Source organism: Cynoglossus semilaevis, chromosome 3, assembly GCF_000523025.1.
Source record: "Cynoglossus semilaevis isolate Cse_v1.0 chromosome 3, Cse_v1.0, whole genome shotgun sequence".
Lineage (NCBI taxonomy): Eukaryota > Metazoa > Chordata > Actinopteri > Pleuronectiformes > Cynoglossidae > Cynoglossus > Cynoglossus semilaevis.
The window spans coordinates 8,981,567-8,996,433 of NC_024309.1; the positions used below are offsets into that span (position 1 = coordinate 8,981,567).

At 41.7% G+C, this 14,867-nt stretch overlaps 1 protein-coding gene across 1 annotated transcript in view; it reads left to right on the top strand.

Annotated features, from left to right (window-relative positions):
- Nucleotides 1–13,813: 13,813 nt before the first annotated feature.
- Nucleotides 13,814–14,867, top strand: part of LOC103377128 (corticoliberin) — a 1,898-nt gene continuing 844 nt past the window's right edge. The window contains exons 1-2 of the mRNA XM_017031726.2: nucleotides 13,814–14,201; nucleotides 14,645–14,867. The exon at nucleotides 14,645–14,867 is cut by the window's right edge and continues 17 nt beyond it. Of these exons, the coding sequence (XP_016887215.1) occupies nucleotides 14,665–14,867 (203 nt within the window). The 5' untranslated portion in view covers nucleotides 13,814–14,201; nucleotides 14,645–14,664. The remainder of the gene's footprint in view (nucleotides 14,202–14,644) is intronic.

A 14,867-nucleotide genomic window follows, 5' to 3' on the forward strand; every position in this document is an offset into this window, starting at 1 on the left:
CCCAGCGTGGAGCGGAAAATTAGTCCCCCCCCCTCCCCCCGTCCCCTCCCCTCCCTGGTAAGCCTAGTTTGGTTTTCCTGACAGTAAAGGTCACCGCTCTTTTTCTGTGGTAGGGACAGAATTGTCATAAAACCATGTGCGAAGTCCCACAGCTGCCTTCTGCTCTCTAACTGCCCCGCGCTCTACATGGCACCTCACCACAAGATGAAACATAAATACGACAAATCGCCTGTTCTTTCTGCAAGTTAACAAGGTCTTGCACAGGCAGACACATTGTTGCATCAGTTGTACCTCATTTAAAACCTTTTATCCCTTGACAAAGGCGGTAAAAGGTAATCCTGACTCTGGACCTCTCGCAGCGGCAGGTATTATGCCATTTTTATTTTTTGGGGGCACGATCTCAGAGGGGCGTGAAGTTTGCGTGTGAGCATGAAACATGCGTGGTCTGGGTGAAAGAGACTCCCGCTGACGGGAGTGAATAAAAGGTTGAACTGCTAAACCTTGGCCGTCATCCTAGAACCAGCACGACGGAGATAGGAGAGTCCTTGAGCTATCATTCCAAGCGCATCGTCAGTGTGTGTGTGTGTGAGGGAGTGTGTGCTGCCAGGGCTTCACGCTGGGTGTTGGAAGCAGACTGTATTGGGAAGTGCCTGGTGTCATGTCAGTTTACAGAGGTCATCCCTCGCTCGGCTTCTCAGCAGCAGTGTGTGGGTTCAAAGCGGTGACATCATGTACCCTGTAATCAGAAAGAACCTCCGGCTCCACCGACCCTAATGATGAAACTTAGCAGAAATCGATTTACAAATTATTCATTGTCTCTTTTTCTGAATCTAATTTTGTCACATGAAACGGCCTTTAGGAGGCATCGTAAGGGGGTAAAATATGACAAAAAACTTAACGAAACTTTCACAAATCTTGTTTACGCGTATTTCTTTGTATGTATGTCTTTTACAAAATGTCTTTTTATTTATTTCTTTTACTAATGTTTTACTTTCTTTTTTCTTCTTAGGCTAGAAAATAATGAAAATATTGGAAAAATAAAAATTTGCAATACAAAAATACATTTGAAATATTAAAAACCTGCGATTCACTGGGGGCGTGACAGCCAAACCGCGACACCGCGAGGGTACAAGCTTTGGTTTTAAAAATTGAACATTTTTCAGTAAAAATCCTTCCCATATGTTCATAACTAGTTTTTTAAACCACCGAGTCACACGGCTGCCAGAGCACATACGACAAAAGCAAAAAAAAAAAAAAAAAAAATCATGTCAGGCAGGGAAATTCATTTTACCCCAGTCGGACTTCACACGTCATAGTCAGTAAATTACAATTACATGAATAGTAAAACACTAAAATATTTGCATGAGTTCTAAATGTTATTGTCCTCCGGTGACAGAGACACTTTCATGTCTGTGGTTTCATGTTAATTAAGAACAGGGAACATGCGCATGTTTCAAAAACTAATTAATTTTGTGTTAACTGAACAGTGACTGTGTTCATGGTGGTTACACCGGGTCGAGTTTACATGTTGACGTAACTGCTAGAATATTTCTTTAGCAGTTTTTCTTTTGAAGGTTGAATTACAACATGTGTAGTACCTGACTTGTGTAGTAATGTCATTTTTATACATACTTAAAGTCATACAGACATACAAAAAGTCCAGGTCATAACTGGCTCACCAGATGTTAACACACTCTTTTAATGAGCTTTAAATGTGGATGATCCTTTTTTTGTCCTTTAAAAGAACCAGGCTAGTCATTTCCTAGCTTTTGGTAGCGCTCTTGCTATTTCATGCTAAGCTAACTAGTTGAATAACGTCTATAAAAAATGAAGTGATTAAAATGAGTTATTACAAAGAAAATGAGAGGCCATGATTCCCCCTAACACCAACGTGTTTGGTTTCCTCCAGATAATAACCACGTACAGAGATGTTCACACAGATCTGACTGATTCTGTCCTTCTTTTCATATCGTTGACCCTGATAACCGCCACCGTGGCTCGGAGACTTTGAAGCCTCCGAGTGTCTTTTAATGATGTGTCACCTTGTGCACATTACCATGGTAATTTTGTCCACAAACACGCATGCTAGGAAAGTGTTAGCGTCAACTTTTGCCCAACCTGTGCAGCCCTAATGTGTCATCCAGCCTCTTGGGTGGAGGCAGAGAAATCCTCTTTGAAGCTTCAATAATGAGGGGGCTGAGCACCGGGCCCCTAGGTGCGGGGCATCCAGGGCCTTTATTGATCCCCTGTTAATTAGTCCATCGGAGCACATTGGTGCATAATTAGACTTATTCCCAGCCTTAGTGAATGCGGACAGCCATTAATTCCTCTGGGGAGGTGTTTACTACAGGAGGAAGGTCGAATCAGACTGTGTTTAGCTAAAATAATATGTTGAGTTTCTGTTTTTATCACATCATTTTTAGGCAGTGCCCTGGTATGCCAACTAACTTTGGTTTGAACTTTGGTTCCACATTATTCAGTCCATCAAAAGTCAGGCGACACGACCGCTCCCTGATCATTTCTTTACATCATCCTGAAGAGTTAGCATGACTTATTTATCAGCGATGTTAAAATTAGCCAATTTTTCATTGCTAATTTTGCCTCAAGGAAGTTGCGCATCAGTGGTTTAGAGTGAGGGGTCAAGTTTTCTTGAGTTTATTCTTAGGTAAGCCAAGAACACACATTACAAATGAATTCCGTCGGGTCTTTAATAATTTTGCATTTTCCCTAAGTTTAGGCTGACTTGACAATCCATTAGTCTAATTTGGGCCTTATTGAATATGCATTTAGTTCCCACTCCCCCTGCAGCGGGCGATGCTTTCTGAGTGATATATTCAGGGCATGGGATGGAGACCTGAGCGGACTGATGTTAGGAGACTTCGGCATGGGAATAGTGAGTGGGCCATTCAACAGGAGCCACTGCTTCTATAGATCAGTCAATGTTGTTGGATGAGTCAGAGAACACGGACGTTCATTAACCAAAGGGCAGAAGTCACCTTGCTGTGCTCATCCACGCAGCCACTGTCACTTAGCGCTAACAGAGTGCCTGCGTGTCAGAAGAATGCTAAACATGAGCTCATCCGTGTCGGAGCAGAGAATCCAGGATGACGAACACGTGGCCCCCTTATCTTTGCTGACTCCTCACAGCTGGTTTGCTTTATTGCCAAAAAAGTTTAGATGTCAGTCGCGAGCCTTTGGTCTGACGTGATGCAACAGTCCCTAATTGCACGCTACGTTGGCCCAACTGTCCTTTCCTGGGGAATGACAGGCGGTGAACAGCGTCAGAATCCCAGGGGACGTTCCCTGGCTATAAATAATATGGATCACATACATCTATGCAGGGACCCTCGAGCGTCGTACTTTGATATGCAAATGTAATCTCTGCGTGCCCTGGAGTTTGAGCAAAGTGAAACAATTAAGAAGAATTTCAAGAAGGTTTTAAAAAAACCTACATCCTTTCTAAAAACTCAGTATTGGACTTTTGATCTGGGAAAGTTACCGGTAATGTGAAAAAAAAACACATTAGTGCTAATGTAAACTAACATGTCTCTGTTAAATTTCACTAATGATTTGTTTGGAGGAGGAAAATAATTTTACATCAACGTGAAGCACTTTTACGCTGATTTGCTGAATGCATTAGTTTTTAATGGCGACTAAATTTGGGTGCCTGATCAAAGTGCATCGATAAAACTAACGGCTGGAAACACACGAACACTTTAACAGCCTTGAGAACGAGCGCTGGATTGAATCAGCACCTTTGTCCTCATGCTTACAGAAGAGTGTAGGATGTGACCTTCAGCTTGAATGTTTCAGAAAGGACCTTTGATGGAGTGCACGAAAAAAAAAACCCCATTACAGGTATGATGTAAAGGGAGACAACATCAGCAGATCGCAGCATCAATGCACCTGTGTGGTATGAAAAGATGATTTTCTTTTTTAAAGTACTGTGAAGACTTCGGACTGTGACAGCCGTCATTCAGAGTAGGAACAAGAGTATTAATTAGTGTCAAAGCACAGGAGTCCTTGATATGGTTTTGCATTTTCTGTAAACACTAGTCTCTGTGGTGTGGAGGGGGAGGAGGGGGAGAGGGGAGAAAGGAGGAGGGAGAGGGTTCCTCAAATGAGCGTGGGTCAAAACATTTCAAGATATAATTATGAACCAGAATAGCTTAAGACTAGCAAATAAAAAATTATGATATTAATAATAATAATAATACAATTATGATGATAATAATAATAATACTTTATTAATTAAATGAATACGACTATTTATATTTATTTTGTATTTTAAAAAAAAGTTTTTCCAATTTAAATAATACAGTGTTGGCTGTACTACGGCCGCTGTAGCTAACGTTAGCTCTGGTGTCTCTGCTCGTGGAACTACTGCAGCCGAAGAACTTATACTTAAACAGAGGGTGTGTAGTGAACTAGCTGTGTTGTTTTAAGTTGAAAAAATCTAGGTCTATTTAGATTTTTTCCACTTCTCACCGTACAAGCACAAGTCACACCAAAAACCGAATTCTCAGGTTTATTTCGAAGTTTTCAACCCCCCGCTCCCCCCGTCCCCCCGAAAGAGCGACCTCACCTTCTTCTGCTCATGGCTGTCATTCATGGTGTCGATGGAGTGTAATGTGTGTGACAGCCGCGAAGTCTCCAGCCCGTATGTACGCCCAAATAAGGCATGATGATTCAGTGTCACAGATGATTAAGACCAGATAACACATTCATGTTTTTTCATCTTTACGTGTTGTTTGAGGCTGGGAGGAAGTGCGCAGCGCAACAAAGCAACGTCTTGACGTCTTGACAGTGTGACGCGCCTCGGGCCAAGTACAACCTACTTGTGGTTAGTTAGGCTCCGGTTTCCTTTCTGCCCTGATTGAAAGTCATTGCCAAACCAAGTCAGATTAGACTATGTCCACCCTGCGGCTCAGTGTTATATCACAGGGCTCAGTGGGGCAGATGGCCCGCTCACTCTCTGCTCCTGGTTTATTAGTGTAAAGAACATTTTTGCTGTGAGCATGACTGAGGCTCATCCCTCTGCATACATATGAACAGGGAGACAGAATCAACTACATACACAGTGGAGACGGAGCGCGGCCTCATCTGCCGATATCTCAATCCTTCTTCTAATTGATGTTTACATAACTGTAGTAAATGTAATTGGTGCTGAGAGAGGGTCAGGGGCCTTGGGGGAAGCCCACCTGAGTTTAAAATAGTCTGTGTGAAGACAGTCCAGCACAGCCCACTCAACTGCTGTGTGAAGGTGGATGTAAATAAAAAAGAAATTCCAAACAGTTTGCAAACTTGAAAAAAGTTTTCTCTATAAGTTCTGGTTGACTTTTAACATTGTCAAATGATTAATTTTAGAAAAAAAATTGGATTAATTACAATTAATTGTGATTAATTGAACTAAATCAAAACTCTTTAATGTGACAACAAATGTGTCCTGCGTACTACTAGAACAGATATCACAGGTAGACGTTTTTACTTGACTGATCCAAATTAGTTGTCCGGAGTTGACGTATTTTAGTTATCTTGACGTTGGCTTGTAAAACGACGGTTGCTTTCAAAATGTGAATGTCAGTAAAGTTGGCGTTTGCTTTCAAAATGTGAATGTCAGTAAAGCTGTTGCCTTCAACAACATTTATCGGTGGACAGTCACTTGTAATCCGTTTGGTTACTGCTGGTCTGACTCTGGCTCTGTGGCGTAGATGTGCTATCATTTAAAGCTCCAGGTGAAACTTTTTTTCTTGCAATGTGTGCAAATAACAAGTGTATCAACTGTGTATTAGAGCAGTGATTGGTGGATGGATGTGGTATTAATGGATTTACGGTGAGTGTCATTTTGTTCATGTGTTAATTCCACTTTTAAATTATCGTACTAAACACATTTATTTGAACTAAATCTAGACTTTTCGTGGCCACGTTGTTTAATTAGAGCTGTATTGGGAAAAACAAACATATACCAAATAATGTGACTTGTTTTTTCCAAATTGAAGCAGCTAGCAGCAGACAAAAGCGATAGTTAATTAGCTATGTAAATGCAGGTACTTAAATATAATGAGCTTAAATAGAGGTAGATATTTATTTTTGGAGAGTCCTGAGCAGCACAGCACTTAGTGAGCTTTAAAGGGCTGTATTTGAATTTCAGAGCGTTGTGTGAACTAATCTTTGCCACTCACTACAAAAGTCACACTAACTCTGTTTTATCTTCGTACTCTCATTAATAAAAGGCCAGGCTTTCTGTGTGGAAATGGGAGTGCGTAAAAGAATTGAAGATGAAAATGGAGGGTCATACTAACTTCATACTAACCACAAATGAATGCGTTGTCAACTTAGAAATACGTGACTTTTATTACAACAAAAACACACCCAGGCTCGGCTCAGTGTATGGTAGAAAATGACCATGAATGATGGACGTGCTGTTTGCCATGTCAACCTGGAATCTGCTGCAGCACGGAGTGAAGGAACCAAAGTAATTCAGCCGCAATGATTTTAAATGGCCATGATGTAATAAAGAGACAGAATGAGAGTCTGAAGGAAATGACTTTTGTACTTAGTGGCTATTTAAAACCTACCCGCGGTCGATACTTTGTGATAGTTCACATTGACCAATCACTGTGTCCATGACTGGAATGATATTGTGAGTTAAACTTTAAGGCACATTGTCTTGTAAGACTTCAGGGACCACTGGGAGGCGCTGTGAAGCTCATGTTTTAGGTTTACGTTTTTGATTGATGTAGATGAAAAGTGTCATCAAACTAGAATAAACCAGAATATATTTTCAAAGTCGTTATCCAGTGTTTGACTGAAAACAGTAAATACTGATTTCTCTAAACAAACTGGACAATGATAGGGTTAAATCACACCAGTCTGAAGTTTTGGATTTAATTATTAAACTGTTTCTCAATTACATTAATTCCTTCATAAACTTAAAATTAAAATTATACTAAATTCCAATTGTTTTTAAATTTGTAAAATGCATCACAGAGACTCGTATGTCTTTGATGTAATTGTATGTAAGTGGAGAAAATAGCCCGTGATCGAGGCAGCTGCAGCTACGGTGGTCCCACCTCTGACCCAGACACAACACAAGCAAGTCATTATGAGAAACAGCAGTATATACAGCACTTTGCCACCGGGCAGTTTTCAGCTACGTCAGCCGGAGCAGGAAGTGTGGGCAAAGTAAAGAACCTGAAATAACAGTTTAACCTCCAGTTGTGCCACTGTCACCTCTGAAGTTTCGGCAGTGTGAAGACCACTCGTATCCTCTGGGCTCAGACGCAGCGGATTTATGACAAGGTCAATATGCTTGGCAGCAGAAACACCCGTCTGGCAGCTGCAATCAAGAGCAAATGAACAGAAAGTAATTTTTTCGCCCTTTGGGGTACACGACACAGGAAATAAAGTAACTTTTCTGCTGGAATAAACGTCGCCTTCTGGGCTAAAGGTAAAGAGACTAAAGGAGTCCACACACCAGGAGAGTCAGGATTTAAGCTAATGCTACTGAGACCTCCACGATATTAGTATATGTACACGACAGTCCTGAAGAACTGACAGTGGTCAGACTGACGACAGAGTGAAGAGATGGATGGAGATGAGGAGTAACATTCAGACAGTCAGAATACAAGTGTGGAAACAAGACTTAAGAAAAGGGAAAGATTCTTATTGCTGGACCAGAGGAGGAAGTTAAGGTCACAGAAGAGGGCACAGCTGGAGGTGTGAGTCATGTGATATGAAATAAAACAAGGGATGTCTGAGAATATCAGCCGATTATCGACTCAATGTGAGCGTAATTATAGACTGATATTATTGACTCAATGTTAGCGTAATTATGTAATATCTGTAAGAATTATTATCGGTTTTGCCTCTGATAATGAAAACCTGATGTGTCAATGCCTGGTTTTGAATGATATGTGCCCTAAAAATAGTTTTGGGGGAAAACGGCTGTATGTGAAAGTGAAAGCCACTAGATGGCAGCATTGCAGCTCATTTTATTAATCTATTCATTAATCTATAAGCCCCCCCTATATCGGTTTATATTGGAATTGGAAAATTAAGTATTTGGACAATAATGGCATATCAGATATCGGCAAAAAGTTATTATGGGACATTTCTGAATAAAATGATAGCAGCGAGAGTGACAGAGAAGATTAAGGAGCTGGTAGTGATGTGTGATTAGAAACAGTGGGACTCTCTGAAGGACAGGCTGAGGCTGAGGCTGAGCTGGAGGTAGAGACATTAAAGGTGTTGAAACTCTTCTTGGTGGTGACCTGGATGGACCGGATTAGTTTGAAGGGAAATATATAGAGTTTGGAGATTAAATTGTAGAGGTGAGGTTGAGATGGTGTGGACATGTGCTGAGGAGAGATAGCGGATGCTGAGAGGACGTGAAGATATTGTAAAGAAGGCAAAGGAGAAGGGTGAGATGAAAACAGATGATCTCCTGTGGCGACCCCTGCAGGGAGAGGGAAGACAAGCACAAATAAAGGGGTCAGAGGTATAAATAGTTCATTATTTCCTTTTCACGGACATAGAGAGTGTTCTTAAAGACACTCGAAAACACCGAGGACGGTAACCTCAAATCCTCCGAGCTGCTAATGTTCAGGTGACCTCCTGTCAACACGGCAGAACAGAGGACAGCACAGGTCCTGGTGCCGAGACAGCTGTCACTACACTTTATAAAGGCTCATCCCAAGATACAATGTCAATGTGGAGTGGTTCAGTGACGTCCACTCACTTCATGAATTCACCACACTAGATCAATTCAGATGTCCAAATCCTGCCAGCTGCCAATCCAAAGTCCACATGTCCACCACGTGCTCGTCTCCTTGGAGAGTGGAGCCTGGTGGTTGAGGGCTGTTGATGGAGCAGCTCCAGATTAGTATGCCTTTCTTTGTGTTTGTGTTTCTTTTCTTTAGTTTTATCTGACCAGTTCAGGCAGTTCATGCAAATTCCAAAAACCTGTGAAGTTGTGAATCCGTGAAAGATGGACCGCGAAATAACGAGGGACTGCTGTAAAACATATGCTGAAGGTGTTTGGTTTTTTTTAAAACCCCAGTAGCTAACAGTTAGTTTAGATATAACAAATCAATTCGCTAAAATGTATATCAAAAAAGCGTTCTAAAAATAAATGAATCAATCAATAAATAAAATTAGCTACAAAAATGACCCTAAATAGCAAGAATTGTGCTAAAACCCAATTGGCAACTGTATCAACAATACTCTGCTGTCTTAGAGACAAAGACAAGAAAAGAAAAATGCAGCGTTTTATGACTAGGGCAAAAAACACATTTTTTTGATGTTCTCTTTGTCCAAACCCTTGTGCCCTGTTTCCTAATGCCATGTGTTTTAAAAAAACCAAACAACAACAAAAACAACAATGCTTCGGCTTCAGAAAAAGCCTTCAAATGATTTCACTGCATCTTCAGTGGCCTGCATCCTGCCTAATGTGCTGAAGGACATCCATTATCTGCACCACAGGGCAAAAATACCCAGCGTGGTCATCTGAGTGGACTCAGGGTTTTGTGCACATGGCCTTTAGCAGGGAGGGGGCACATTAGGCACCGTGTTTGTTGTCATGCAAAGACAAGGGCGAGACCCACTGTATTGGCAACCAGATGATCTCCACAGTCCAGATCCCACAAATAAAACTGGTTCCTGCTCAGTGATGCAAACGCATTTCCTTCATCACAACTTCCTCTTCCCACTGAACCAAACAATAAGCAATTCAACAACTCAAAGAAGACACTGTCTTTGTCTCTTAACAAGAGAGATTTTTTTTTTCATTTGTCACTTACGTCTAAAGAAATCTGTGCGTTTTTTTTCTTTTCTCTCTCACACGCACTCACTCACCAAAGGACTTACGTAATGAAACGGAGATTATGCAACACTGGCCAACTTCATCTGGTCGGATGAACTTAACCAAGTAGAAAATACACGATAATGTCCGATTCAACCTCGGAACCAAAGTGTTGGAAACGGTAGAAAACATGTTCAACTGTTTTTACACAGAAAATGAAGAAGGGAAGAGAGTGGAAGAGGATTTTTTGATGCTCGGAGACAAACGCGGTCTAAAATAAGGACAAACCCTTCAAATGTTTCCATCCCTGGCAGCGTCCTGTCATATTGATCCATATGATAACTGTCAGATGATGTCTGTCTGAAACCTGAAGGTTCTTCACGTCCAAACACACTGGGTCACAGTTCATTTCAAAATCTAAGCCGGAGACAGAATCAACGTCTGCGTCCACGTTAATTGTCTCTCAAACCGCGGTGACAGCACTTGATTAGAGAACACTGAAAACTGGGTTACAGTTTTGGCGGAACAGCCTTGCCCCAGTTTTTCTCTTGAGAGGGCAATTTCTTTCTGGTGCCACATCATTAGGTTAACAAATCATCTCAGTCCCAGAGTGGACATGAGCGACCTCTCACTTTTGAGTAAAGCAGTGCTTGTGCACATCACGTACCAGAGAGACCAAATTTCCCATAATAAGGTGAACGCGTGCTTCGTGGCAGAACAGCCATTAGGTATAAAACCTAACCTACAGCTCCGTCCATCAACAGATACCAATATTTGACACAATACACCAGTGAAGCCGCTGAGACGGGAACATGAAGCGATCTGACTTCATCCGTGTATAAACTGGATAATAATCTGTTTCTTCCCTTCTGTTATATTGAATGTCAAAGTGTGTGTCCTGACCCTATAAACTCCTGTGACTCCACATGTGATTCATCCTGTAAATGAAAATGTTACAGATCTGTGTGTTGTCCACACTTTTAATCATCGCTGACAAACTGCAGCCCACAGCTGTGCAGAAACATTACTCAGCCTTTTATAAAGCAAAACCATGTGTCTCCTTTTAAAAAGAAAAGGATATGACGCACAGGTCGGAATTGTCGAAGAGAACTAAAGAGAGTTTTGAAAAATGTATTTAATTTAGTGTATTGCTTTTGAATGAATCAGAGATTAATCTGTCTGGAAGATAAATCTGTGATACATTTAAAAAAATTAAGAATTTAGGATGCATCAAAACAAAGAAAGTAAAGTGAGGTAGTCAGCAGGTTATTTTTTTTCCCTCTGTGTGGCAGATCGTTAGGAAAGCTTCTGTTTTGTGAGATCCATATAGACAGAAGGACCCTTGAGGGGCCGCTGCATTATGGACAGCTTTTGCTTCACATGTTCTCACCCGTCTACACCATACATGTCTGATTGCATGCAAACTATACAGGGGAGGCCAGGGAGAGCCAGCTGGCTCCCATTGAATTTTTCAGGAGGTGATGATTTAGAGAGCTCCATGTGGTTGGCGTGTACGTTATCCCTTTCAATTATACCGCTGTGTGTCATGAGTGAGACAATTCCCTCGTAAAAGTGGTGAAAATATCAAGTACTTCAGAGCAGATAATGATCTGCTTTCATCATGATAATCAGCAGAAAGCAGTGACAACTGTGACTGTGAGTTTCATCCAGTTGTGGTTTGAAGGGGGTTTCCTGCGGACGGCAGGCCAGACTACCACTCGATGTTCAGACGGTGTTTTTATTACATCACTTATATCACCGAGTTATAAAGCAGCTAGACAGCAGGGGTAGAGTCTTAGGTCAGGTGGTCCAAGGACTGAGCCCTGACGTCCTAGTTATCAGCTTTTTCTTTGCTCTGCTCTTCAAAGCATGAAAGGCAGAACAATGAAATACCCTTTCACTAGGTGGCAGCAGATGGCTATGAAAACTAAAAAGATAATCAGAGCTGTTGAAGAAGATCTTTGTGAGTGTCTTTCTTCAATTCCTGCCAGTATATCAGTGTTGTCTTCAACTAAACAGGCTGAGGTTTCAGTCAATTATGAGGTCATTTAAACTAGAAGATTATTATATTTCATTACTTTTTGTGAGATTTTTGTTTGGTGGTGTGTCCTGGGTTTTTTCCTGATTTCCTTACATATGGCTTGGCTCCAAAAAGGTTGGGAACCACTGGTTTGGAGTAGATGGTGTGCATCAGAGAGGGACTAGATCAATTAAAAGGTATCGGCATGTAGTGGTATAGTAGTAGTATTATTAGTCTCCGTGTTATGTATATTTCATGAAGCAGTTTTGTGCACTACAGATTGGACGACAGGTCAGAGTGAGAAGTCATCCTTGGAGGCAGTCATCAGTGTTGTATTTAACCCGACCTCCTGAGGGACGTGCTCTAATTGGAGAAAACAAAGGGATTATCATTGGAGCCTGAGTCTTTTCCGGTTTGCCGTCCCTGGAGTGGATTTCTCTCCCACTGGTGTGTGTTCAGGCACAGTGATTTGAAAATAAGGTGACACGAGAGGAGCTCAGTCCGTCGCTCTCTCATCTGGCGGTGTTTTCTATTTGTGTCAGCCAACATGTGTTTCTCATGATGGGACCTGACACCTCCCCTGAAGCATGGAAAGCGACAAAGTGGAGTGGCGATGGCAGAAACATCATGGAGTACACACTGGTTCACACAAATGTCTGCAGAAGCAATGTAGAATCAGATGGTCAGAATTTTTAAATTTTTTTTTTTTTGGCAGCTAAAGAAAAGCAATCTTAAAAGTGACGATGACCTCTGCATGTGGAGTTATACGTGATGGATGGATGAAAACTATTTGTCTGTGTGGATGGAGGGACTGTGATGGCTGTTGCATAGTGGGAAGTGTTACTTAACAAATGTGACGTCTATAAGAATTGAAAATTCACAGTGATCAGCTGAGTCAACGGTATTTTAATCTGTCCGTAAAGTGTTGGATGCAAACAAGGACACAAAAGAAAATGATGAATGAAGAATCTCAGCTGCTGAGGATTTCTGTGATGAAAGAAGAATCTCAGCTGCTGAGGATTTCTGTGGTTTTATGACACAACGTTAGACTGTGCATCTTCAAAGAGAGCCAGCTACAGTGGTTCTCAAAGAGGGGGGCGAGTCCACCCTGGTGATTGCAGAGCTCTTACAGGGGGTAAAGCAAGGCAAATTAATAATAATTCATTCATTTTTCCTCCTTTTGTCTAATAACGTAACGTAACGGATAACAAAAGAAAATGGATGGATGGATAATTAATAATAATCCATACATTTTTTTGTTCTTTTTATTTATTTATTTTTTTAACCAAAATCACTGGTCGAGTGCGGCCACAGGTCTGCTACCATCTTCTGGTGAAATTTAAAAAGAGCTTTTTGTATGCTGTTATTTCATACTGTGGTCAACAGTGCAGGCAGGTCACATATTGATTTTAAGACAGAGGCTCCAGGACTGTAGACATTTTAACATGGAACACAATTGGCTTGCGGGCCAGACTTTGGACATGCCTTGGTTACACCAACCACCTGCGTGTGACAGTAGGAAGAGACAGATGATTGGAATGGCGTTTTGATGCTATTTTGAAGCTTCAGTAGGGGGCGCTGTAGTAAAAGTTCGGGAACCACTGCTCTGAAGTGACCTGACTGAGGCAACCATTGACATTGGCAGTGAAGTGGTGGGCGCAGCAAGGAATTAATGTCTCTGTCTCAGCGTGAGCTGTTTGCAGATGCACAGTCATAGTTCATGTGAAACTGCTCCGAGTCACTGGTGAAGTGTGATCCAACAGAACCAGTCAGAGCTGCATCACAGACAATAACCTTTATTTATTCCATTTCGTCCTCACTGAATGGTAAAACTGCAAAAGTTGCTAATGAAAGACCAGACAGTGTTGGTGATGAATTAACTCCAACTTCCTTTCTCTTCTGGAGTGTGATGTTTTCTCCTAAACTTTTCTAAAAAAAAGAAAAACAAAGTGAGGGGGAGGGGGGTATTTCGAAGTCATTTGGAACTCTTAAACTTTTCTAAAAAAAAAAAGAAAAACAAAGTGAGGGAGGGAGGGGGGTATTTCGAAGTCATTTGGGTTTTAAAAATGCCAGCAGGTGTAGCACCTACTCTGGGAGCAGGGAGGTAGACACACGTGCACGCGCGTGCACGCTCACTTATGACTCATCTAAACTAAAGCACTCTGTCCATTCACATTACAGACGGGCGGGAACGCGCAGACTCAATCTCAGCTCAGAGCGCCACATTTATACTGAGCCTGACTATATAAGTCCATTCAGCTTCTACTCTTTTAAGTAACTCGTATATACTCGTTTCCTCTGAGGAGTAGCAGGAGGACCATCTCCACGACCAACTGGCAACCTGCTCGGTTTGTGCTGGACCTCCTCTAAGGACTGAAGGTATGGAACGGTTTCATTTCCTTTTCTTTTTTTTTAATTTTCGCCACATTGAGACTTTGTCACCGCAGTCTGTTTGAAAGAAAACCTAGAGTTAAATGAAAAATGTTGACTTTTAGAGGAAGAGAAGACGAGAGTTAGAGTTAGTCCATCATCCATCCATGTGTCCATCACCGAGCCAGTGACTCTTTACGCACCAAGATTGAGCAACGCGGAGAAAGGTTTCGATTTCGATTTATGATAAGAAGGAAATGAAACACGTCCTGTAACAATAATGAAAGTGTGATATTTAGTTTTCTACTCAAAGAGTCATTTAATTGCGTGTTTTTGTGCGTAAAAATCCTCTTTACGCAGCGCATTTCGCGTCAAATAAAAAATAAAAAATAAAAAGCGATCTTATCACGTAAAAATAATCCAAATATATTTTTCTCTCCATTCTTCCACAGATTCCTGTTGATATCCTGACATGAAGCTCAATTTTCTTGGTACCACCGTGATTCTGCTTGTTGCTTTCTTACCGCGCCACGAATGTCGGGCTATTGACAGTCCTGGCGGTCCACTGCGCGTCCCAGCCCCCCAGTCCCAAAACTCCCTGCAGCTGCAGCAGCATCAGTCTGGTCCGATCCTGGAGCGGCTCGGAGAGGAGTATTTCCTCCGACTTGGAAATGG